This window comes from Tursiops truncatus, chromosome 16 (genome assembly GCF_011762595.2).
Source record: "Tursiops truncatus isolate mTurTru1 chromosome 16, mTurTru1.mat.Y, whole genome shotgun sequence".
Taxonomy (NCBI): Eukaryota; Metazoa; Chordata; class Mammalia; order Artiodactyla; family Delphinidae; genus Tursiops; species Tursiops truncatus.
This window is the reverse complement of record NC_047049.1, coordinates 9,162,521-9,188,702: the sequence shown is the minus strand read 5'-3', so window position 1 is coordinate 9,188,702 and position 26,182 is coordinate 9,162,521. Positions and strand designations below refer to the sequence as shown.

The 26,182-nt window shown below is 40.3% G+C and overlaps 1 protein-coding gene across 5 annotated transcripts in view; it reads left to right on the top strand.

Moving 5' to 3' along the window:
* The first annotated feature begins 6,952 nt into the window (after nucleotides 1–6,952).
* Nucleotides 6,953–26,182, top strand: part of PLEKHA1 (pleckstrin homology domain containing A1) — a 58,774-nt gene continuing 39,544 nt past the window's right edge. For 2 of the 5 annotated variants that reach the window (XM_033841600.2, XM_073793854.1), the window contains exons 1-2: nucleotides 6,953–7,226; nucleotides 20,585–20,745. In XM_033841600.2, the coding sequence (XP_033697491.1) occupies nucleotides 20,605–20,745 (141 nt within the window). In that variant the 5' untranslated portion in view covers nucleotides 6,953–7,226; nucleotides 20,585–20,604. Of the gene's footprint in view, nucleotides 7,227–20,584; nucleotides 20,746–20,793; nucleotides 22,128–26,182 lie in introns of those variants that run through there. The other 3 variants (XM_019940167.3, XM_019940166.3, XM_073793853.1) reach the window with 3 other exon arrangements.

Genomic DNA, 26,182 nt, shown 5'->3' with positions numbered 1-26,182 from the left:
AGATCAGGGGGCCGAATGGAGCTGGAGGGAAAAGTCACTCTGGGCACAGGCAGCAACATGGAAAAAGAAACAGGAGGGGAAACAACCAAACTGGCCACCTATAGAATAGGTAAATTGTGCTTTATTCGCAAAATGAAATGTTACACAGCAATAAAAGAACAAATTGTTACAACACCCAATGACATAGATAAATCTCACAAACACAATGTTGAGCAGAAGACGTTAGACCCCAAAGAGTATACAATATGGTGTGTAATTGCAATTACATGAAATTCAAGAACAGGCAAAACTAATCTGTGGTGATAGAAATCAAGCAGTGGCCTCCTCTGGCTGGCATAGGAAGAATTTTGGGGTGTGAGAAATGTATCTTGATGTGGATTGTGCTTACATAGTTTATTGGCCTTTATATCTAAGAGCTGTAGACTTTACTAGGTGTCTTAGTCAGCTCCGGCTGCTGTAACAAAATACCACACAGACTGGGTGGCTTAAACAGAAGTTTATTTCTCTCAGTGCTGGAGGCTGCAAGTCCAAGATCAAGGTGCTGGCTGATTCCATTCCTAGTGATGGCTCTCTACCTGACTTGCAGATGGCCCCCTTTGTGCTGAGTCTTCACATTTTGGGGAGGTGGGATCTCTGGTGTCTCTTCTTGTATGGACACTAATGCTATTGGATCAGGGCCCCACTTCTATGACCTCATTTAATCTTAATTACCTCTACAAAAACCCTATCTCCAAATATAGTCACATTGGGAATGGGGGCTTCAACATATAATTTTGGAGGGACACATTCTTAAGTTATACTTCAAAACAAAACAAAAGAAAAAAGAAATAAATAATACTAAAGTCAATTCCTCATTGCCAGAGATTCTGATTCAATTGGTCTGGGATGGGGTCTTGTCCTAAGAATGTTATTTAAAGCACTCGCAATGATCCTAACACGCAACAAGGCTTGAGACCCACTGGAATAGTCCCTCTTGAAGACCTTCTCTCTCCGAGGTTCTAGGACTTGAACCTGGCAGGAGAAGCCAGCTGCTGGGCTTATCCTGGAATGCACAGACTGCAGTGCTGGATAAGAAAATCAGTGCAAAGCTCTTTTTAATCTGAAGGAAGTCTTGCATGAATTGCTGGTTCTGAGACAGCTGCTGAAGCCTCCAGCCTCGGGGCAGTCTGGCCCTGTCACCGAGCAACCGTGCAGACTTCTCAGGGCCAGCCCTCTCGTGCACACCTGCACGGGCTGCACTTGGCAGGGGCTCAAGCTTGGCATCCCTTTTCAGCTTCTCGAAAGCCCCAAAACCCCCGCCGAGGAGGCAGGAAAGCTGTTGATTCGAATAAGCCGCAGTGGGACTAGGACCAGGCAAATAATTGTGAATGGAATTCATGCTTGAGACTTCTGGTTCTCACAGCTGCGGATTGGGGGCGGGGATCACCATGGGAATTCTGAGTATTGTTCAGCTCTGGCTGCAGCTTCCATTGTTGGACTCTGATTACAGCTTTTGTTTCACCATAAAGTACAGTTATTAAATGCCAGCCGAGAACAAAGATGTATTTACTTGCCAGGGGGTCTGGAAGGCAAGCTATTTTTAGAGCTGCCCTGCTGTTAGGTCTGCTGATGGGGGAGGGGCCGGGGGAGGTGGTTCCAGGTGAAAGTGAAATGTTTCTGAAGGAGCTAAGATGATTGAAAATGATGAAGTCTTCACAATCCTGCTCTAATCTATTTATATTTATGCATTTTTGTGGCCAGGAGAAGGAGGTGGGGGGTACTTGGGAAAGCAAATTGAAGTCCCCCTGTATTAGTCAGGGATCTCCAGAGAAAAAGACAAGTAGGAGATGGGTAGATAGATAGGTAGAGTTATGGTAGCATGTTTATTACAGGAAGTGTCTTGCATAGTTATAGAGAAGTCCCATTACCTGCTGTCTACAAACTGGAGAGCCAGGAAACCAGTGGTGTAATTCAGAATGAGTCCAAAGGCCTGAGAATCAGGGGTCCAATATTTGAGGGCAGGAGAAGATGGATGTCTCAGCTCAAGTAGAGAGAGTGAATTCACCCTACCCCTGCCTTTCCATTCTACTCAGGCCTTAAACGGATTGGATGGTGCCCCCCTCCTTATTGGAGAGGGTGATCTTCTTTACTCTGTCTACTGATCCAAATGTTCATCTCTTCCAGAGACACCTTCATCAACACACCCAGAAATAACGTTTTACCAGCTATTTGGGCATCCCTTAACCCAGTCAAGTTGAAACATAAAATCAGTCATCACATTCCCCCAAGACTGGCATCCTGGGTCCTTCCAAATCAGGCCCCTTATTCCCCAGCACCATATCCACATGGCCCTGCTCCCCAGCCATATCAAATTTCCCAAGGTCCTAGGTCACAATGAGTACTTCTAGCCTGGTCATCCAGATATGTGGGCGGTCCACAGCATACCCACTGCCCAGGTGAGAGACTCTGAATGTGTCATCCACCTTGCTCAGGTGGGCTCAGGAATTGGGCTAAACAAGGTACTATTGATGGAGCCAGTAATGTGTGCCAGGCACTTGGCTAAGAGCTTTACGTGCATTATTTCATTTAAGACGTATGCAGAGGCTGTGAAGTAGGAATTATTATCAACTCCATTTTACCGATGGGGAAATGTTGAGGCTCAGAGAAACAAGGTAACAAGCCCAAGGTCATGGCTAGTCAGCTCAGATGGACTCCGGAGACCAGGCTTTTTGCTTGTGTCCATAGGGTCAGCTGGTGGAAGCTGTCACCTCTGTTTCCCTTCCCCTGGGGGTCACAGCACGGCACACGTCAGCCTTCCCGAACACTTGAGGCACTGGTTCTTGTCGAACGTAAACAAACACTTCTGACAAACGGCAAGATGGATGAGAGAAACCACTGGCCTCTGACTTGAGGAGGAATTTGGCTAGCATTAGACAGGTGAGTTGCCGGGGTCTGAGGAGGAATTCCCAGAGCCCAAGATGGACTCATGCCCAGATCCTCCCCCAGCTTTGTCTGGAAAGAGCCCTTCACCCTCATGAGTGTTCCCCACTTCAGTATGGCAATTAGCTACCCGGCTGTGGCCCTGGACATGCACCTTGGCTTCAGAAAATCTTCCTTTTCAAGTTTTCTCGCCACGCTGGAGCAAGAGTCCACGTGCTTGGAAGATGCAGGCATTGTGTGCTCCACAATTTTAGGGCTTCCCAGAATCCCAGACCTGCCACAGGTAGTCAGGATAATTAATGTATGACCTAACTGGGGTGTCTGATGGGGCTGGAACCTCACCAGACCCCAGAGATCACGTGGGTTGCTGGGGACCTTCAGGGGTCTTGTGGTATCAGGCGATATTCAGTGCCAGGTTCCCTTTTTTGTTGCCTGTTCGTCCTAAGGCAGGAAAGTGCACCTAGGGCAGGTGGTCCTGTTCTCTAAAGGTCTTGGAGGCAATCATCTCCCCTGACCCTCGATTTTTTTTCCTGTGTAAGCCTGGAATTCGAGATTGGTTGCTGACCTGTTTGGAAATCCTGTTCTTGTATCCCAGTAAGCATGGCATATGGACGGTCCCTCAGAGCTCCTCCCTGAAGGAGGATTGTGTTCCAGCCCCGGGACACGAGAATTCTCCAGAAGGAGAATCAGTCACCTGATCTGTATTCTGCGCAGGTCACCTAATCCCACCCCATCCTGGTGATGACTGAGAATCACCCTTCCTATGGCTGGGCTAAGGCCAGGTACATGGGAGGGCCACTCTTCTGACTCCTTAACCTCAAAAGCAACCCCACCAACTCCCTTCCCAGGGTGTGAGTTTCATTTTCACACTGAAAAATAGGAAAGAGCTGTCTTTAACTCTCTGCTACCCAGTTTCTGGAGGGAATAAGAAAGGAAGAAATCTGGGTTCAGAGAATGTTTGTTTGATTCTTGTTCTCTCTGCGTTCTGATTTCTAGTAAAAACAGGAGTTTACTGCTGGAGTTGCTCCTTCTGTTGACTTCTGATTCTGACTCTGTTCATAAAGGGGGCTGGTGGCATCCATCATTCAACAAATATTTCTGTTCTAGGCACTGAGGATACAAAACAGATAAAATCCCTGTGGGTGTGGACGTGACATTCTAATGCGACACGCAGAAAATAAACCAGATAAAAAAGTAAAATGTATGATGTGTGGGAACGTGATCATTGCTAAGGAAAAATAGAGCAGGGAAGGAGCTAGGAAGTGCCTGTGAGGGGAGGGAAAGTCAAGTGCTCAGTCCGTTACTGTGACTTTGGATCATCCTCCTGATTTCACTGTTCTAATTTGTGTTGTCAAAGAGGCTAACGCCTGTCTGGAGGATCCAGGGCCCAGCATGTAAGCATACAGAAGGGGCTCAATAAATATTTTTGCTGGAAACATACAAGTGCTTTGCACATGCAAGGCAGGATGATGATGATGACAAGGATGTTTGAAAGGTAAACTGCAGATTCTTGAATTCAGAGTCCTCTCCCTTTTCTTCAGATGACAAGTATCCATGGAATATTCCAGCATTCCTCAATGCCGTCTGTGGGTCCTGAACGTTCTTGGTTTGCTCCCAGACTGTAATTTCAATAAGGGAATATTCCACATACTTTTTTTTTTGTTAAATAACACTGAAAGTACTGTTACGTAATAAACTTCTCCATCCAAAAAAAGACCAGAGGAAAAGCAGAGAGTGTTTTTTTGTTTTGTTCTGTTTGTTTTTTCTTTTTTCTGTTTCTGTTTATTTGTTTGTTTTTCTCATTGTGTTCATTGGCCGATCCAGAGCCTTCCACACAGAGGGATGCTAACAGGTTCTGGTTACACTGAAACCTCAAAGTAGCCCTTACCTTGGTGTGTGTCCTTGGGCAACTTGAGTCACTTCTCTGGCTTTCCTCATTGTCTGTAAATGTGACTGTCAAAATCAAACACCCTTTGGGGCTTGTTAGGCAAAAACAGCAAAGGAATAATTTAAAACCACTCAGTCAGTAATGTCTAATGATAATAACAGGAGAAAGATTCCCTCTGGGTCCCATCTGGAGGGAGTGAGAGCTCTCTGCTTCAGTGGTCTGATCTCTGAGCTAGGGTTTTCAGATCAAACACAAGACATTAAGGTTGAATTTGAATTTCAGATAAACAAGGAATCTTTTTTTTTTTTTAAGTTTAAATATGTCCCAAATATCCCATCTAGAATCTTCTAGGATTCTGGAGCTGGAGACCCTTCTAGACCCCCTAGCCAGGGACAACAAGCTCAAATATCCAGAGAGACCAGGCAGGTGACACCTGGGTTTTTATGTGAAATCTCCCTATTTTTAACTGTTAGCTACACATTCAGTTAAAAATAAAACCCACTGTGTGGACAAAAGGAAACAGCTCTGGCCAGTTTATAAACTATGATGAGGCCAAATCCTTTCAAGCATTGTAAAGATGAGGAAATGAGGCCTCGGGAAGACAGCTGTCAGCAGGGCTACACAGCTAAGGTTTCTCAAAAGATAACAGAACAATCATCCTGGAAATGTTGAAGACAAGCAGTCTGAAAGAACCAGGGCGGGAGCATTCCACGCAGGCTGGGGAGCGGTTTTCCCCTCTATCAGCTTATCAGACTCTGAGAACATTCTGTAAGGTGAGCGGTTGAGGTCACTGAGCATCAGAAAGGTAAAGTGTCACCCTCTGCCTAAGGTCACAAAGGTAAGTGTCCACAGGTAAGTCTAGGGCTGTTTTTCACTCCACCTCTGATTTTGCTGAGATAATATCTAAGCTTCCTTTAGAATCCTAATGGAGGTAAACTCCAAATCCGATTCTCTACCTCATAAACAGAAGTGAGTCAGGAGGCCAGGCTGAGTGCTGAGACTTTTAACCCAGTTCACAAATAAAGAAGGCGTTAAGTAGTCAAGGTTCCAGGCTCGTAGGCATTTACCTTGTGTTTTCTGTCCTAGCAGCTGTACACGTCCAGCCTGTGCTACTGCTGGACATTGATTTGTCTCCTGTACATGTTTGCATAGGAAGGATGTTCTGAAAGGTGTTCCTAAAGATTTTGATGGAGAAGGAAAGGAAGGACACAAACGGAACAAATATTTATTGCCAGCCTAGCGTGTGCCATGCACTGTCAAAGCCGTGGCATATAGTCCTTTCCCAGCTCTTTGCGTATCTGAATGATTCTTTTTTTCAGGTTTCAGCTCAAAAATCACTTCGTCAGACTGCCTTCCCTGACCACCCTCTCTAAAGAGCCCCTCCTCCCCCACTATCTCTTTAACTTGCTTAGTTTCTCCATTGCATTAAAATCTGTATTTATCTTGCTAGTTTAAGGACTAGCTCCCGCTACAGACTGCAGACTCCGTGAGGTCAGGACGGCATCTATCTTGTTCTCAAGTGTGTGTCTAATGCCTCTTGCGGGATTTGGCATGGTACTTGCTCAACAAACAGGTTAAATATTTACGAATAAATATTTATGATAATACATATTTATGTTCCAGCCTTTCGACTAATCGAATATCGACTAATCGAATGACTAATCGAATTTCGACTAATCATTCTTTAAGTTTCTCTAAGCCTCGTGTCCTATTAAGTAGGAGGTGCAGATACAGTTCTAGGGAGAGAGAAATTGTTAGAATTGGCGCGAAGAGCTGTAAAGCGTTTTTCCCCAGGTCACACAGCAGCCTGTGAATTTATACTTCCTGGACTGATTATGGGACAGCTTGCAAACAAACTATCTGCAAACGAATGAAGCCTATTTTTAAAGATCCCTGTGCCTGGAAGTTCTAGGCGGTGACACAAGAGAACCCTGAGTTCCAACCCCGAGCCAAACCCCGTGGTCCTCGAAAACTACGAATCCCAGGATGCACCGCAGCGCAAGGGCCAAGCGCTCCGCGCGCGGTCCTCCCCAACGCGCCCGAGGTCGCCGCCCCTGAACCAGGAAGACGCCCCCTAACCCGGCCCGCCACGCCTCCAGGACCCGCGCGGGGCCTGCCGGGACTTGTAGTCTCCTCGGGCTGGGAGTGCCCGCTCTGGAATCTCTGCCGCCGTCTGGGGGCTGAGGTAGCGCGGGCACGCGTGCGCAGTGCGCGGGCGGGCCGTCGTGGGCGCCGCTCCCGGCAGCTTGGTGCTTGTGGGACCAGGGGCAGCGGCGGCGCCGGTGCTCCCGAGCGAGGGCCGCCGTGAAGTTCGGCGTGAGGAGCGCGGCCGCGCCGGGGCGGGGTGAGCAGGGCCGGGCTCCGGGTACGCGGCGCCGGCTGAAGCGAGCTGGGAGGCTCGAGGGACCGGCGGGCGCTGGTAAGTGCGGGCCCGCGGGCGGTGGGGGGCGCGGGGTCGCGGGCTGCGCCCCGAGGCCTCTCTCCTGGCCGGTCGGCCCGCGCGGCTGCACCTGGTAGAGGCCGCGGGGCCGGCTCACCTGCGCGCGCCGAGTTCTGGGCGGCGGGAGGGGGCGGCGGCGGCGTCTTCCCGCGGCTCCTTCCTTTATTGTTTTCCTGACCTCGGCCCTCGGCGGCGTCCGGCCGAGGAGGATGGGGAGCCCGGCGGCAGTCGCTGTCGCCGAGGAGCCGTGCGGTGGCTCTGCTAAAAAGTACCGTCGCGCCCTCCTCCCGGACGCCCGGCCGGCCAGCTGTCGGGGGATTCCCGGCGGGCGACGCCTGTCGAATGGCTAGACTTAAGGGCAGAGCTCACGGGGGCTCAGCTGCCTAGGGGCATCGTCTTGTATTATGTTAATGCGCTTTCACTTTAGGACTCGCCGAGTCAGAAGTCGACTCCGCCCTGTGCCCTAGCATCCTGCAGTATTAGTGCTTTACCCTAGCACCTTAATGGTGCAGTGACCAGTGCGAAAGTTGGAAGTGACTTGTCCAGGGTCACGCAAGTAGGACCAAGGAGGCGACCAGAACCCAGGTCTTTAAGCTTAGAGGCCAGCTGCCAGTCTCACCGCTTTGCGACCGTCTTGAGTGGTTTGTGGTTTATTTCAGATTCTTTCTATTGACCCTCCTGGATAGACCATCAGAGGGGAAAGTGTTGTCATAATGAAAGTCGTGTTTACCGCCTTTGGTAGAATTCTAGTTATGCTGTGCCCAACAGCAGAGCATCTGCGCGCGGCTGGCCACCTGAATAATGAAACTCGATCGCTCTGTTGGGGTCAGGTCCTAGAGGTGGTTATAGAAGATAGAAGATTTGGGCCATTTTTTTCCCCCTCCGATTTCACCTTACAGTCCTATAATGCTTGTTTTCTTATTTTATGATTGATCGTTGTTGGTTTTGATAAGATTTTCTTAGCTTTAACGGAGTCGTTGCCGTTTGTCAATCGTTTTTTTAACTAGAAAACCTTATTTCCTGTGTGCTTAACGACTGGAACCAATAGCGCACTATGCGGTTTATACCATAGTCTTTTATCCGAGAACTACTCATCTGTCTGCTTTATTTCCCCCCAGGCACACAGCTTACACACTTTCTATGTTAGTTTAAAGCCATTGAAACTCTACAGCAAAATTGGGGTAAGCTTTATATGATTCAGAGAAAAACTTGAAAAAATCATTTTGTAAAACTAAATGTTTTTTTCACAGAAGAACTTGAAGAATTGCTATTTAAAAAATAGTAAGATTCATTCTGACTAAAAAGCCTATTGCGTTTCATACTTAAATTTTCATAGTAACACATTTGTGGCAAAAGATATTTCCCCAAGTAGAGTTAGTTTAAATCCTTAACTTGGCCATATCTTCCCAGGGGAAATTACATTTTAGAATATTTATGTATTTAAACAAGAGTATTTAAGCTTAGCAGAATTTGAGTTAATAATTAATTTATTTTATAGTGCTGTAAACCCTACAGTGTATCCATTGACAGGATTCTCTTGAAGAGTGTACCTGTATCAAAGGATACGGCCATGCATTTGTCCTTTGTGGTAAGCAGAGGATAACTTTGTGGCATTAAGGAGATGTGATTTATATGTATTGAAACTGCTTCATACCTCATTTTATCTTGTTAATTAGTATTTTTATTGTTGTTTTTGAGGAAGGGGGGAAGTAGCAGGTTTGTATCCCCCTCCCCCCTAGTTTTAGCAATGTAGCAAAATAGGAAAGAGGTGGTGTGTAAATGTGAGTTTGTCATAGACTAGGAGAGACAGTAAAACAGGATAAGTATACAATTGTTAGGAAACTGCCATGAGTTCATAAGCCGGAAGGACCGTTTTAGAATTGTTTAAGGACATTAAGAATAGCATAGAGTTATTTTCTTTAAAAAGTCACTGTGGGCAACACTCACATGTCGGTTGTTGATATATAGGTTGTGATATTGAAGACCCCTAGGAGAATAACTTGGGAAAGATGGAAACATTTTATCTTTTTATAGGGCTTTTTCTCAAAAAACATTTAATGCAGCTTAAAAAATAAAGACTTTTATTTAAGCCTGAAAGTTCTTACATTCCTACTGCAAAACCCACAGTTACTTCTACCGATGATAATTTGTAATCCAGAATGAAATCCATGAAGTAATTTATTAGCATAATTTAAGTCGGCCTTTGACATTGAAGTACCGTTTGATGTTAAATAGTTGTTCTTGTTTAAATAACTGTCATTTAAGAACGAGGAAGATAAATAGTTTTCTGAATAAAATGTAGTAATTATTCAGATGTGACAGTAGTTACTCACACTCTGCCTTTATTAGACAGAAAATTTCAAGTTCTGTAGCAGTAACTGCCTCAGCTTTATTACTTTTTCACATGCTTGAGCATTTTACTTTTGATAATATTAAAATTTGATTTTAAATTTCAAGGTGATTCTCTCATTTAGACCTGCAATGATACAATAAAATGGCTTTATTAGGAGATAAATATTAACATTTAGTTTTAATTCTTTTGGCCATTTGTAAGTACCTAGCATTTGGAAATTTATTGACTGGTATCAGAAAAGAGTTCCTAGGGTAGAAACTTTCTGTTGCTTTAGATGCTTGTCTGCAATGCTTAATTATTTTTAGAAAGATAAACGTGTGGATTTTTTTCTTAATTTAAAAATAGAAATTGTTGGTATTTGTTGCAGCAATAGGATTTTGTTATGCTTAATGAATGACATTAAACCATTTGAACTCTGAGTGATATTTTTTCCCAGTGGTTGCTGTATGATAAAGAACACGTGAATTTGTAATTCCTAGAAGATATTTAAGCAAACATGTGCTTGCTGTTTATTTTGGTAAGCCTTTGATTAGTTGAATTGCTTTGATTTAGGAGGATGGTATTTTGAGGATTTTAAATCATAAACATTCTTTGAACTGGAATTTCTGTTGAATGTAAAAGAAAAATCAAAGTCATTTAGGATATTATTTTAATACTTAAGTCTTTAGAGTCTTAAAAATATTGAAGTCTTAAATATTTTTTCCTACATGGAACCCTTATCAGACTTATCAGTCTGATAATTTTATTCTTCAGAAAGTTGTGGTTTTACTCCTTTGGGTAGCCTAGCCTTTAATAGTTTAACCCTTGAAATCTGGATTCTGGATTCAGTTTAACCTCTTCTTGAAGAAAGGACAATCACAGGCACTTAGAATTGGAAGTGGTCTCAGAGGACTTCTAATGTAGCATCTTGTTGGGTCCCGTAAATCCCCCATGGGAATTTCCACATCAGGTGTTCCTGTCATTACTGAGGGCAGTGGTGCTGTGCCGTATGTCGTCAGGTTATTGAGCGGTCGGAGCTTGGTGAGAACAGATTTAAGACAGTTATATTTTTCCACATTGACTGCTTTCAACTATGCTTTGTTGGATCTTCCCTCTCCCTGCTTCCTCATGATTTCATGGGCAAATGGTAGCTTTTCTATCATTCACAGCTATTAAAAGCTCCAGTCTAATCTATTTCAGTTTAAACCTTCAATCTCCTATTAAAGCTCCACTCCTCCTTTAACCCAGTATCTGGCCACTTATTCCCTGAAGCACTTGGAGTGGGGAGGGATTGTGATGTGCTCCCTGGATACCTCTTTCTTTTCCCTCTTTGTGGATGTATTTGAATAGAGACTAGTTAGAAGAAAAATGAAAAAAGGCAACTCTTTCTTACCTGGCGTTATTAAAGCCTTTTCTTGATTAACAGTGGCGAGCCATTAATATCTAGTGGTAGGCTTCCAAACTGGAATTTTTGGTGAGATCTTGCAGGGAGAGTCCCCACTGCACAGTCCCTGGATATGAAATTTGCTGTGGGTAAACCTTTACCAATCTACACTCCTTCCTCATTTCTGTCCTCTCAGTCTACTTGGTGGTTCTTATGAGTGTTTGGGGGTAAGGTGGGTTTCTCTCTGCAGCCAGATTTTTTGATAACAGCAAGACAGCTCAAGTCCAGCTACCTTCTGTAATTTACACTTAATACACTGGAAACTTACTTCCTTTTGATGTCAAATGGTGGCCTGCAGCCTGCTTAAGTCTGCTCCCTTTCTGTGCCCTGCCGTTTCTCATCAATTCTCTTTGTCCCCCTGCTCAAATAGGCACAGGGTCACTCAGTCTACTTCATAAGCAGACATTGAACTGGAGAAAGAGATGACAATTTGTCCTTCTTGTAGGCACTTCTGATCTTGGTGAATGATTCTCTTGGGGCCCCCTACCACTGCTTTTGGGTGACCATCACCTTCCTTCTCCCTGAACACTTGGAATACTTGTGTTTTTCCCTCTCTCCTGTCAGCTGCTCGTGTAGAGTGGAATGACGGTAAGACGTTGGTTAGAGTACCATAGCCCTGAGGTGTGTGTGGGGTGTCAGGGCCAGACTCCACAGGTATTTGATCCTTGATGTCTGTATATCTTAAGCTTTGTGTTGTCAGAAGTTTTGGGACAAGAGTAGTCTCATTCAGCATCTAATCAGGACTTGAGTAGTGAAGTCCTGTGGGCCTAATGAAGTCTCACTGTGCAGAATTTAATTTTTCTTTTTCTTTTCTTTCTCTCTTTTTGATTTTTGTTTTGTTTTTATTTTTTTGACTTGCTTCATGGTTCCTAACTGATGAAGTGTTAACTGTGTGTGTTAATTTATGAATGTTTGTATGATCTAACTATGCCCTTAGAGCACAAGTAAAGCTGAAGGATAGATTTTGTAGAGGTTTTAATTACACAGTTTTATCTGTTCTTACCTCATACGAGCTTTACTGAAAGTATAAATCCAAACAGAAATATACTATCGAACCTTTTTCCTTCCATCATCTAAGCAAACCAGTCGATTAAATCGTTTGCTAAATGATTTCTCATCAGATGACGCAAAAGCGGCTTTCTGTCTGGAAACTTAAACATTAATATTTGATGCAATAATTATGGGTTCCTTAATTTTTCATTCAACAAATTGTTATTGAGTCCCTTCCATGTTCCAGCCACTGTTTTAGGCATTGGAGAAACAATAGTAAATAGAAAAAAAGTCCCTGATCTCATGGAGCCTACATTCCAGTGTGGGGAAACAGACAAGAAATAAGTAAATGATATTGTTTGTTAGCAGTAAATACTAAGGAGAAAAATGAAGTGGGGAAGGGAGATGGGAAGTGGCAGGACAGTTTGGAGCATTTGCAGTTTTAGATGGGGCGTCAAGAAGGCTTCCCTGAGAAAGTGACATTTGAGTTAAAAGGCTCCGAGTGGGGAGCTTGTCTAGTGTGGTAGGCGTCAGTGACTAGATGAGTAATCAAGCGGGGGAACTGGGACAGTTTGGGGTGGGGGGTAGGTGAAGCCTGTATGTCTTTGTAAGAGCTTTGGTTTTTACTTTGAATGAGATGGGATTGCATTAAAACAGTGGTTCTTAACCTTGGCTGAATGTGGGAATTATTGGGGGAGCTTTAAAAATGTACTGATGCTTAGATCCGATCTCCAGAGTTTCTGATTTAATTGGTCTGAATGCTCTAATCTAGGCATCAGGATTTTCAAAAAAACTCCCAGGTAATTTTAATAAGCAGCCAAAGTTGAAGAGATTTGAGCAGAGTGACATTTTATAGTACTGAAGAACATGGGCTTTAGAGCCAGATTCCCCTGGTTTGGATCCTGGCTCTGCCACTTCCTAATCATGTGACCTTGTACAAGTTATTTTTAAAATCTTCTGTGCTTTGTTTTTCTCATCTGTAAAATTATTATAAGGATTAAATTAATTTTAAATATTTGCTTGGCAAATATTGAATAAACACTCGAACATACGTTTTAATGAGATCACTCTGACAGCTGTATTGAAAATGGAGTGAAGGGGGCAGGGATGCCCTTGCAGTAGTCCAGCTAAGAGGTGATGGTGGCTTGGACCAGAGTGGCAGCAATGCAAATGGTGGGATTCTGGATATACTTAGAAGATGGAGCCAGTAGGATTTGCTTATGGACTGGACATGGAATGAGAGAAGCAAGTCTTGATCAAGTGTGACTCCAAATTTTGCCTGAACAGCTGGAAGAAGGGAGTGACTTTACTGAGATGGGAAGGACAGAGGGGAACAGATTGCTGAGGGGGTATATCTGGGCTCAGTTTGCTAAGTGTGAGAGGCCTGTTAGGTAAGTAAGTAGATCCATAGAGTTGGCAGTTGTATACATGAGTCTGGAGTCCAGCAGAGTGCCCAGGGCTGGAGATAGCAGTATTTAGACCTATGTGAATGAGTGAGCTCACCAAGAGATTGAGTGTAAATAGAGAAGAGGTCCGTGGACCATCCCCTGGGACACTACAACATTCAGAGGTCTAGGAGAGGAAATGTTTTTTAAGGTTTCTGATGTGCTCTGGAATGAAAGATAAAAGACAGTTATAATTCTTTTTTTTTTTTTAAACAGCTTGGTTGAGGAATAATTCACTCAAAGTGTGCAATTCAGTGGTTTTAATATATTTGCAGAACTGTGCAACTGTTATCACAGTCAGTTTTAGAGTATTTTTAGCACCTTAAAGAGAAACCCTGAACCCTCCCATCTCTAGGCAACTCTTCATTCCCTCCCATCCCCCATCCTCCTAGGCAACTACTAATCTACTTTCTATCTTCATAGATTTGCTCATTCTGGATATTTCAGATCAGTGGAATCATATAGTGTTGTGATCTATTTAGAGAGAAGTGATATCCGTTAATCCCTGGCTTCTAGATTCATTAGATGCTAAATCATTTGGTAAAGGTGGGGACTATAAGATCTCACCACTGTAAAGATACATATACGTACATTTTGCTCTTTGTAATTGGTAAGAGCACGGGGGTGAAATTTTGAGACTGAATATTCTGTTCCCTAACAACCTGTTTTCTTGTGGTATTGGTATTCATTGAAAACTCTTGCTTAAATCAGTGATTATATTGGAATTGCAAAGTGGTGATTTTCTATTACTATCATATTTTCAAAGATCATGAGTTCATACTAACTGATTCAGATGCATTGTATAGAATTTTTCCTTTTGTTTTGTATTTGTACGTTTTTTCCCTTACTGTGAAAATCTAGGTTCCTAATAACAAAATTTGTTTTATTTTACTTTAAATATAATCATAGCATCAGTATGTTTTACATTGTCCTGTGATGCACCTGAAGTACTATCATTTGCATAAAATTGTTTCAGAATTACAGTAGCAAGTAGGATTGCTGGTCATAGGGTAAATGCACATGTTAAATAGTGCCAGATTCATCTCAGTAGGGTCATACCATTCTGCATTCCCACCAGCAATATAAGAGAGTTACTGTTTTCTTACAGCCTTACTAGTATTGTAGGTTGTCAGATTTCTGAATTTTTGCCAGTCTCATAGATAAGAAATGGTATCTCTGTGTAGTATAGACTTTTTTTGAACTTTTCTTATGAAAAAAAGTTCTTATTAACCTTTCTTTTTGTAATGAAGGATTGTGAACTTCCACAGAAGTAGACAGGATTGTATAACTACAGTACCCATCATCTAGCCCTGACAACTGCCCACCCAGGCCATCCCTCCTTCATCCACCCCTCCTTCCAGAGTATTCAGATAATGTTTTGTCTCTGTATGAATAAATATCTCTAAATGATGCGAATTCATTTTCTTAGTAACATAACCACAATACCATCACCACACTGAAAAAAATATATATGTTTCCTTAATTTCATGAGGCAGTATTCAAATTTCCGGTTTCCTTAGATAACTCAGTGTTGTTGTTGTTAACAAGATTTAGATAAGGCCCACATGTTGTGATTATGTCTTTTTAGGTCTTTTAACTTATAAGTTCTTCCTCCAGTTTCTTTCCCCCTACTCCCTTGGAATTTATTTCTGAAGAAGCCATGTTGTTTGTCCTGAGAAACTAATTATAGTTTGAATTTTGCTGTTTGAATCTCTGTGATATAGGTTAACGTATTCTTTCTCTGTCTTCTCTATTTCCTATAAATTGGTAGTTAGATCTAGATTCAGGTATTTGTACTTTTTTTTTTCATAAGTGTTTTATAGATGGTATAAATTCCACAAGGAGGCACATGAAGTCTGGTTGCCTTTTTTTGCTTGTGGTGTCAGTAGCAATGCCTACAGTATCGTGTGTCATTTTGGGATTTTCTTATCATGAGTGATTGAGCATCTCTTAATATGTTTGAGGGTCATTTTTATGTCTTTTTCTGTGGAATGTCTGTTCATGTCTTTTGCCCACTTTTCTACTGAAGTTTTGATATATTTCCCTTGACATTTTTTGCAGACTCTTTAAATGTTAGGGAGATTAGCCCTTTGTAATATAAGCTGCAAGTATTTTCTACTGGTTTTGACTTGCTGATCAGGATTTGCCATGCAAAATATTTTTTAAAAAGTTATTTGTAGTCAAATTTATTTAATGAATTTTTTATTATGCTGGATTTTTAAAACTTTTTGGAGTTTAAATTACATACAATAAACTGTATCCATTTAAAGTTTACAATTTGATGAGTTTTGACCATATTGTTGCATGCAGTAGGAGTCCCTTTATATTGTAGACTGCTTTTCCATTGTATAAACATACTACATTTTGTTTATCTTTTCACCTTTTGATGGACATTTGGGTTGTTTCTAGTTTGTAGCTATTATGAATAAAGCTGCTGCTACTAATGGTTGTGAATTAGTCTTTGCATGAATATATGTTTTCATTTCTCTTGAGTAAATACTTAGGAATAGAATGGCTGGGTCATAGGGTAGGTATATGTTTGGTTTTATTGTCAGAACTTTTCCCATAGTGATTGTACCATCTTACATTCCCATCAACAGTACATAAATTCTGGATGCACCACACCTTTAATAACATTTGGTGTTGTCAATCTGTTTTAATTTTAGCCAGTCTGGTGAGTATATATGGCATCTTTTTTTAAAAGAAATTCGGCATTATTGAGGTACAATTTTACATACAATAAATTTTACCTCTTTTAGTGTATAGTTCTATGAGTTTTGACGGATGCATGTAATTATATAAGCTCTACCACAATCAGGATGTGCAACAGCTATGTTGCCAAAAAAATTTCTCTCTTGTTCTTTCTCTCTTTTGTTCTTGTTCTCTCTTGTTCTTCTATCGCAAGACCTAGCAACTCTGATCTGGTTTTTATCACTGTAGTTTTTTTTTTTTTAATTTGTATGCAATACAGCTCACTGTATGTGGTATTTGAGCCTACTTTTGATAAATACATAGTTGTGTATACTATTACAATCAAGATACAGAACAGTTCCATCACTCCGTAAATTACCCATTGAAGTCAGTCCCTCTCACTGATCTGTTCTCTGTCCCTATAGCCTTTTGGTCTGGCTTTTTTCACTTAACAAAATACCCATATTGTGTGTATCAATACTTTGTTCCTTTATCTTGCTAAGTAGTATTCCATTGTATTGGATGTACCACAGTTTCTTCATTTACCAGTTAAAGGACATTTGGTTTGTTTCTGCTTTTTGCCAATTATGAATAATGTTGTTTTAAACGTTTGCATATAGGTTTTGTATAAACATAAGTTTTCAATTCAGTTGGCTAAATACCTAGGAGTGGCATTGCTGGGTCATATCGTTAAGGGTACGTTTAACTTTCTAAGAAACTGCCAAACTGTCTTCCTAAGCTACTGTGCCATTTCGCATTCCCACCAGCAACATGAGAGACTCGTCATCTGTTTCACATCCTTGCCAGCATTTGGTATTGTCAGGGTTTTATTTGTTTGTTTTTGTTTTAGCCATTCTAGTAGGTATGTAGTGGTATCTCACAGTTTTTATTTGTATCATCTTACTAATGATGAGCATCTTTATGTGCTTATTTATTATTTGTATGTCTTCCTTTTTCTTTCTTTTTTATTATTTTAAAAAAACTGTATATCTTCTTTGTTGACTTGTCTGTTCAAATTTTTTTGCCTATTTTCTTACTTGGTTGTTTGTCTTATTGAGTTGTAATAATTCCTTGCCTATTTTTGGATATCAGTTACTTGATAGATATATGTGTACTGAATATTTTCTCCTGTTCTGTGGCTCATCTTTTGATTTCTTACTGGTGTCTTTCAAAGAGCAGTTTTTAATTTTGATTAAGTCCATTATATCAACCATTATATGGTTTAGGCTCTTTGTGTCTTATCTAAGAAATCTTTGTCTACCCCTAAGATCATGAAGACTTCATTTATATGTATATATAAATGTCTTTAAAAAATATATCAGTGTGTGTGTGTGTGTATGTATTTTTTTTTCCGAGAAGCTTAATTGTACATTAGGTTTCTGATCCATTTCAAGTTAATTTTTTTCCACATGCATAGTTAATTGTTCCAGCACCATTTGTTGAAAGACTGTATTTGGAATTGCTTTGACATCTTTGTTGAAAATCAGTTAACAGTATATGTATGGGTCTGTTTCTGGATGCTATTCTGTTCCATTGATTTATTATATCTTTTCACCAGTCCTACACTATCTTTATTGCTGTAGCTCTGTTGTAAGTCTTGAAATCAAGTAATGTCAGTCTGTTCTTTGGGAAATAGATTTAGCTTTTCTAGGTTATTTGCATTTAAATATATATAATAGAACCACCTTGTCAGTTTTTATAAAATATCTTGGAATTTTGATTGGATGTATTGTATCAGTAGTTCATTCCTTTCTGTATCTGGGTAATATTCCATTGTATGTATGTACATTTACCTGTTGATGGACATATGGGTTGTTTACAGTTTTGGGCTATTGTGAATAGTGCTGCTATGAATGTTCAGTATAAGTGTTTGAGTACCTGTTTTCAATTCTTTTGGATATATACCTAGGAGTGGAAATGCTGAGTCATATGGTAATTCTACGTTTAACTTTTGAAGAACTACCAAACCGTTTTACACAGCTGTTGTACCATTTTACATTCCCACCAGCAATGTAGGTGGGTTCCAATTTCTATACATCCTTGCCTATACTCTTATTATTTTCCTCTTTTAATTATATCCATCCAGGTGGGTGTGAAGTGGTATCTCACTGTGGTTTTGGTTTACATTTCCCTAATGACAAATAATATTGGGCAACTTTTTGTGTTCTGGTTGGCCATTTGTTTTATCTTCTTTGAGAGAAATGTCTTCTCAAGTCCTTTGTCCATTTTTTAATTGGGTTTGTTTTTTCGTTGTTGAGCTGTAGGACTTATTTGTATATTCTGGATATTAGACCCTTATTTGCAAATACTTCCTTCCATTCTGTAGGTTGTAGTTTCATTTTCGTGATGTCCTTTGATGCAAAAAAGTTTTTAATTTTTATGAAGTCCAATTTGTCTTATTTTTTCTTTTGTTTGTGCTTTCAGTGTCACATCTAAGAATTCATTGCCAACTCCAAGGCCATGAAGATTTTCTTCTATGTTTTCTTGAAGTTTTATAGTTCTAGCTCTTATTTTTAGATTAATTCATTTTGAGTTATTTTTTGTATATTGTGTAAGATAGCGGTCCAGTTTAATTCTTCAGTACGTGGCTCTCCAGGTGTCCCAGCACCGTTTGTTAAAGAGGCTTCTTTCCCTATTGCATGATGTTGGCACCGTCGTTGAAAATCAGTTAGCCATTGATGTATGGGTTTGTCTCTGTGCTCTCAATTCTGTTCCCTTGGCCTGTGTCTTTCCTCATGGCATACCACACAAGTTGACAGTTTTTACCTGCAGTATGTGTTAGTATAGTGTATTAATTTTCCAAACTTTGATTACATTTTAGAAATTTTTCAGAACTTTGGGTAACTTCATTAAAAAATTATCTCCAAATGCCAGATCTGTAATAACACACACATACAAACTTAATTTATGCTTTTGTTTAAAACTTTTTGGGGGACTTTTTTGGTGGCGCAGTGGTTAAGAATCCAACTGTGAATGCAGGGGACATGGGTTCGATCCCTGGTGTGGGAAGATCCCGCATTCCACGGAGCAGCTAAGCCCGTGCACCACAACTACTGAGCCTGTGCTCTAGAGCCCGCAAGCCACAACTACTGAGCCCGCATGCCACAACTACTGAAGCCCACGCACGTAGAGCCGTGCTCTGCAATGAGAAGCCACCACAGTGAGAAGCCTGCACACCGCAATGAAGAGCGTCCCCTGCACGCCGCAACTAGAGAAAGCCCATGTGCAGCAGTGAAGAACCAATGCAGCCAAAAATAAATAAATAAACTAATTAATTAAAGAAAACTTTTTGGCATGTTTCACCATTTCTCTGGCTGTATACAGAATAGTGATTTAGATAAACAGTATATCAGGGCATATTCTAATTGAATCTTCCCTGTGAGTTAAACGAAAAAATAGTTACATAAATAATTCAACCTGCCGAAAGATGTTGGCGCTGGCTGTAGAAGTACCTCTGGAGTAGGAATAGTCTGCAGATTTGCATCACATCAGGAGGGAATCATATATCTACAGTTTTTAGAGAAAAATGGATGGAAACACTGCTTTTTATCCAAGCCATGGTTTTTAACTTTAATGAACATAACAAAAATTTCAGTACTTCAGAATCAGAATATGATATGCCTCTGAAGTCTCTTTTAGTCTGTGACTTCTCTTTCTCTCTCTCTCCTTTTTTTTTTTCCCCCTGTAGTAGTTTATTTGCTGAAGAAACTGGGCTTTTGGTCCTGATGTTTCCCACGGTCCACTTTTGCTGATTGAATACCTGTGGTGAAGTTTAATATGTTCTTCTGTGTTCTTTGTTTCCTGTGAACTGGAAGCTGGACTTAGGGAAATCTAGAAACTTGATCAGATTGAGACAAACCTTTTTTTTTTTTTTTTTTTTCCTTATATGTTCTTTATTGGTGATGTTTGTGTCTTCCATTCGGGGGGCATATAATACCTGCTTATCTCTCTTTTCATGATGTTAGCTTACTTTATTTTGATTCATTTTGGTTTTAATGATACCAAGGATTTTAGAGTGACAGGATGATGTAAACGTTAAGATATAAGCTCTGGAGTCCAAGAATCTGGGTTCATGTTTTGATTCATTACCTGCTAGTTCACTAATCTTGGAAAGGCACTTCCCCTTCTCAGTGTTATATTTCTTACCTATGAAATGGGGATGACGATGCCTACTCATAGTGAAAAGTTAAGTAAATTATTCAGCTGACATGAATAGCTGTCCCTTGTCCGCATCAGTTCTATATAGTTGCATTTAGTAACCACTCACAATAAGCTTAATTTCAAGTGATTTTTGCCCATGCTTTTATGTATTCACATTAACCAGCCCCCACCTAATGTTGGAAAGTGGGCTCTTTGTTGAATAAACCATACCATAGCACATTTAATGCTTTAAGTCCACTGAGAAGTACTTACTGTTAATGTTTTTATTTTACAGTGTAATGTTCAAGCACAGAAATGCCTTATGTGGATCGTCAGAATCGCATTTGTGGTTTTCTAGACATTGAAGAAAATGAAAACAGTGGGAAATTTCTTCGGAGGTACTTCATACTGGATACCAGAGAAGATAGTTTTGTATGGTACATGGATAATCCACAGGTTTGTAAAATCCAAAGGGTTACCTCTTCAAAAGCATACAAGAGTTTTAATTATGAAAGTATTTGATATACTATGCAGGTGTTAGGATTTGTCTTCCTAAACAAAATATGTTTAGATTTATTTCTACTGACTGTATTCTCCTTGCCCTGTACCCCCAACTCCTACTGTGTTAAATAAATTTCAGAAGATGGAACTAAGTTTATTTGATAAAAATTTATGCATGTATTTATGTTTTCCCTTCCTTGGGAGGGGCAACTCTTAACTCTGGTAGAAAAGTTTTGAATCGTTTAAATTTAAGATACTGTCTCTAAGGTAGAGACTACTATCTTTTGGTAAATAAACTACTTAAACGAGTTGATACTCTTGCACATGTATAGTCTTTCATCTTGTAGTGTCAGACTTGAGTGTTGGCCACTCGTGAATTTGATTTTATTGTTGTTTTGCAAATTATTGGAGGTAAATGTCATATATTAAAAATTAGAATCCCAGTTTTAAGATCTGTGAGTGGCCTTGGATTAGAGATCATCTGTTGAGTAGTTTTAAATTTTCTCTGCCTGTGAAACTCTTTATTCAAATTGAGAAGTATGTTGCAAGGAAGCATGTGCAAAGCAAGAGATGAGTCGCTAGCAAACTTCTAAGCTGATTTGGTCTAGTGGATGACTTGTGCAGGTGAGGAATGAAAAGTTGGGGAAGAGCAGGGACTGGTAGGAGGTTCCATTCTGTGTCACAGAGCAGGACCCAGATCCCCTAACAACTGGTCTGGTATTCTTTCCTCCCCAGTACTGATTTTAGGTTAGACAAAATAAATATGTGCTAATGCATTTATATTTGTTTATATAGAATTTGAGATGTAAGGAACTATATTCAATATCCTGAGATAAATCATAATGGAAAAGAATATAAAAAAGAGTGTGTATGTATATGTGTGTATATGGCATATATATATGCAGCAGAAATTAACACAAAATTGTAAATCAACTATATTTCAGTAAAAAAATTAAAATAAAAAAGGAAAAAAAAGAGAACTAGGATAAATACTAGACAATTGAAAAAGTAACCAATTGGCAATACCCTTGAAGGCCACAGGGTACTGAGTAACCCCCAGCAGGACTTTGTGAAAAGCAAGTCCAGTCAGGAAGCAAACATCCCCTCATCCTGTCCTGTAATGGGGACAGACCAAGGAGAGATGATAAATTGGAGCTTGACTTCTGACAGGTTTTTTCTTTTTTCCATTTTTTGGCCGCGCCATGCGGCATGGGGAATCCCAGTTCCTGGAGCAGGGATCAAACCCGCGCCCCCTGCATTGGAAGCGCAGAGTCTTAACCACTGGACCGCCAGGGAAGTCCTGTGACAGGTTTTTTTTTCCTTCTGTTATACAAAAGGTAATAAGATGGTGATCAGGGCAGCCTCCAGCGATCTGGTTTAAAATATACCCAAGGTCACACAATACAAGAAGTTGAAGTTTTAGAAAATACAGTGTCATATATCTTGGATTTGGAGTTTATACATTTATCATTTCCTACACCAGATATACTGACAACTCGCACTTCTACTGATAATTAAAAGAAATTATAAACGTAAAAAAAAAAAAAAAGAATTTGAGTTGTTAGGGACCTTAGTCCTTAGTATTAATTCGACCTCCTCCTTAATGCAAGAAACCCATCTATCCCTGATCTTCACTTTAACTGTTGTTTGAACTATATATTACTAAAAAAACAAAAAAAAGTGTTTATTATATTCGAGGCGGTTTTTAATTATTATTTTTTTTGTGCACCAGAAGCTGGTTCCTTGGATCTTCTACTTACTGATCTACTTTTTTTTTTTTTTTTGCATTACGCGGGCCTCTCACTGTTGTGGCCTCTCCCGTTGCGGAGCACAGGCTCCGGACGCGCAGGCCCAGCGGCCATGGCTCACGGGCCCAGCCGCTCCGCGGCATGTGGGATCCTCCCAGACCGGGGCACGAACCTGTGTCCCCTGCATCGGCAGGCGGACTCTCAACCACTGCGCCACCAGGGAAGCCCTTACTGATCTACTTTTGCCTCTTCTACTTACTGATCTACTTTTGCCCTCTGATTCTCTATAAATTTAGTCCTTTATCCACATGCAGCCTTTCAAATTTTGGAAGAGAATTTGTATTTTAATTCAGTTTATATTATTTGAGTGCTGACTTTGTATGAGACTTTCTTTGCTAGGAACTGTCTTTTCTCTCTCCTTATCCTTATTGAGTTTATTGACACCCTGTTTTACTCCCTTATCTCTGGGTGTGACCAACTTTCTTGGGTGATAGTAACCTGTCTATGCAACTGCATGATTAATACCTTTATTTACTTGACCAGAGTCACTGGGAGAAGGAACAAGTCAACAGAAATCAAAAGTTCATGTTTACCTTCTTTTTCCTTTTTTTAAAAACATAAATCCAGTTCCTCCCTTTTACTACCCATCCCTTTATCTGTGGCACAGTCCCTTCCCAAACTCCTTTTCCCAAGGTGGAAAGTAACTTAGCCCCCTTTGACTCCCTCTGATTACAGTTTATTAGATTCCAGTTTCAGTTTTCCTCCCCCATGCAAACCACTGCTCAGTCCTGCCTGTGAGCTCTCCCTCATTTGTCTTCATAAGATCTGGCTGACTCGTATATAGTTTCTCCTGAATTTTATTTATAACTCCTTGATTGTTTTTCTGTCTTTATATGTAATAGAGTCTTCTTAGAATTTCTCCTTTTGTCGGTACTTCCCACTTAAACAGAGCTAAAAGAAGAAAAGTACAAAATAGAATATGTTTATTACACTGAAGGAACCATAAGCTTGGATTTCAGAGGAAAGGTGTGATTATAGCTAGCAGAGGGAGTGAAAGTCTTGACGGAGGTGGTCACATTTGAAATTGATCTAGAAGAATGGGTATGATTTTGGCCAAGAGGTGGAGAAGTGGGTATTCTGGTGCTCAAAGAATAGCATGGGCAGGAAATCAAAGTAAGAAACCCTGTAGTGTATTTGGAAAATAGTTCACTTTGGCTATAGCAGGGAGGGTATATGTTAAAGTTTGGACTCAGCTAGATCTTTTTCACATGAACTCTTCTAAAGCCAGATTTCTGTGGTGTAATTAGCCCATTAGTGTTTTTGAATGTAGTATAGAATTTTAAATCTGTCTTTTTATTCAGTTCTTAATAATTTTATCTCTTCATTCCAACTGATAAGAATCTTTTACAATCTGCATTCTACTGTCCAGTGTATTAGCCATCAATACCAGCTTTGTGTCACTTTAAAATGTATTAAGGCACATCTCTTCATGAAAACTTTAGTAAAATGTCTTGATAAGATTATTGTGGTTGAACCACATGAAATTGCCAATATACCACCATTTTGATCTACTAAAAAACGGCAATTTCATATGATTCAATCTGGTTGCTATGTTAAGTGCTGTAACACTGACTGCTTTACTGATCATAGTAACCCTGATAATGAAAGAAGTTAGTTTGGCTCACCTGTCCTTAGGGAGCCGTTCTTCCTCTGATCACTGCTTTCTTTACCACTAACCATTGGTTTAAAAATCCATTGTAGTGTATTACTAGGGATCAATTTGGGGCTTTCTGTGTTGTTTTTTTAAAAATAAATAAATTTATTTATTTATTTATGGCTGTGTTGGGTCTTTGCTGCTGCACGCAGGCTTTCTCTAGTTGCAGTGAGCAGGGTCTACTCTTTGTTGTGGTGAGTGGGCTTCTCATCGCGGTGGCTTCTCTTGCTGTGGAGCATGGGCTCTAGGCACTCGGGCTTCAGTAGTTGTGGCACGTGGGCTCAGTAGTTGTGGCTTGCGGGCTCTAGAGCACAGGCTCAGTAGTTGTGGCACACAGGCTTAGTTGCTCCGCGGCATGTGGGATCTTCCCGGACCAGGGCTCAAACCCGTGTCTCCTGCATTGGCAGGTGTATTTTTAACCACTGCGCCACTAGGGAAGTCCCGGCGCTTTCTGTGTTTTATTGAGGGAATGAGAAGTGGTGGAGAAGTAAATAACTAAGTAGCTTTATTAGGAAGTGAATTTGAGAAAACTTGAAAGAGTATTTTGGCAAAATGAGTACAGGAACTCATGAGAACAAACGGTTTCTTTCCCTTTTTATCTTAAATGTCAGATTGGTTTATTATTTCTTGTTCATTGTCAAGTAACAAATTTTGAAACCCAGATTTTTTCTGGTTGAACTTGGCAGTAATCGTACCAGTTCTTAGAAACTAGGTATTTTGAATATCATTTTATCTCCCAGCTACTTATATTTCCTTTTACGGTGCCACTATTTAATCTGTGACGCTTTATGTCATGCAGTGATGACATAGTTGCTCATTTCTCTTCCTCACACACGGGGTTAGAGCTGTATTCAGCTAGTTCAAATAATAGACTTATGGAGGACTTAAAAGAAAAATAATGATTTTGAATGGAAGGATAGCAGTGTTTGAAAAAAAATCACATTGGTAGTGGTTAGGAGATCTTGAAGATATTTTAACATTTCATTTTCTTATCCAAAATTTTTTAAAAAACCTTTAAACATAAAACATTTTATATAAAAACACAACCATTTAAAGGTATATATTAAAAATTATAATTTTATTTTATGTACATATTTATGGAGATTTAAATTTGGAAGCTCGTACAGTCTGTAGTTTAAAGCAGAACATAATAGAGTTGTAGTTTACATAGAAACTACAGGTTTTGAAAAGACCTGTCCCTGTAAACAATAATCAGTTCATGTTTGTGAATCTTAAGTCTTTTAAATTTCTAGGCTTCCATAGAATTAAATGTTTCTGCTAAGCTTATAGAGGTTTGAGAAAGGTACCTCCTAATCATTCCTGGGAACAAGCCCACAGATTTTTTTATTAAATATTTATTTATTTATGTGGCTGCATCGGGGTCTTAGATGCGGCATGTGGGATCTTTTGTTGCCGCGCATCTGGGCTTCTCTGTAGCTGTGGTGCATGGGCTCCAGAGGAGGGTTCCCTTTTCTCCACACCTTCTCCCGCACTTATTGTTTGTAGATTTTTTGATAATGGCCATTCTGCCAGTGTGAGGTGATACCTCATTGTAGTTTTGATTTGCATTTCTCTAATGATTAGTGATGTTGAGCATCCTTTCATGTGTTTGTTGGCAATCTGCATATCTTCTTTGTAGAAATGTCTATTTAGGTCTTCTGCCCATTTTTAGATTGGGTTGTTTGTTTTTCTTGATATTCAGCTGCATGTGCTGCTTGTATATTTTGGAGATTAATCCTTTGTCATTTGCTTCATTTGCAAATATTTTCTCCCATTCTGAGGGTTGTCTTTTCATCTTGTTTATGGTTTCCTTTGCTGTGCAAAAGCTTTTAAGTTTCATTAGGTCCCATTTGTTTATTTTTGTTTTTATTTCCATTTCTCTAGGAGCTGGGTCAAAAAGGATCTTGCTGTGATTTATGTCATAGAGTGT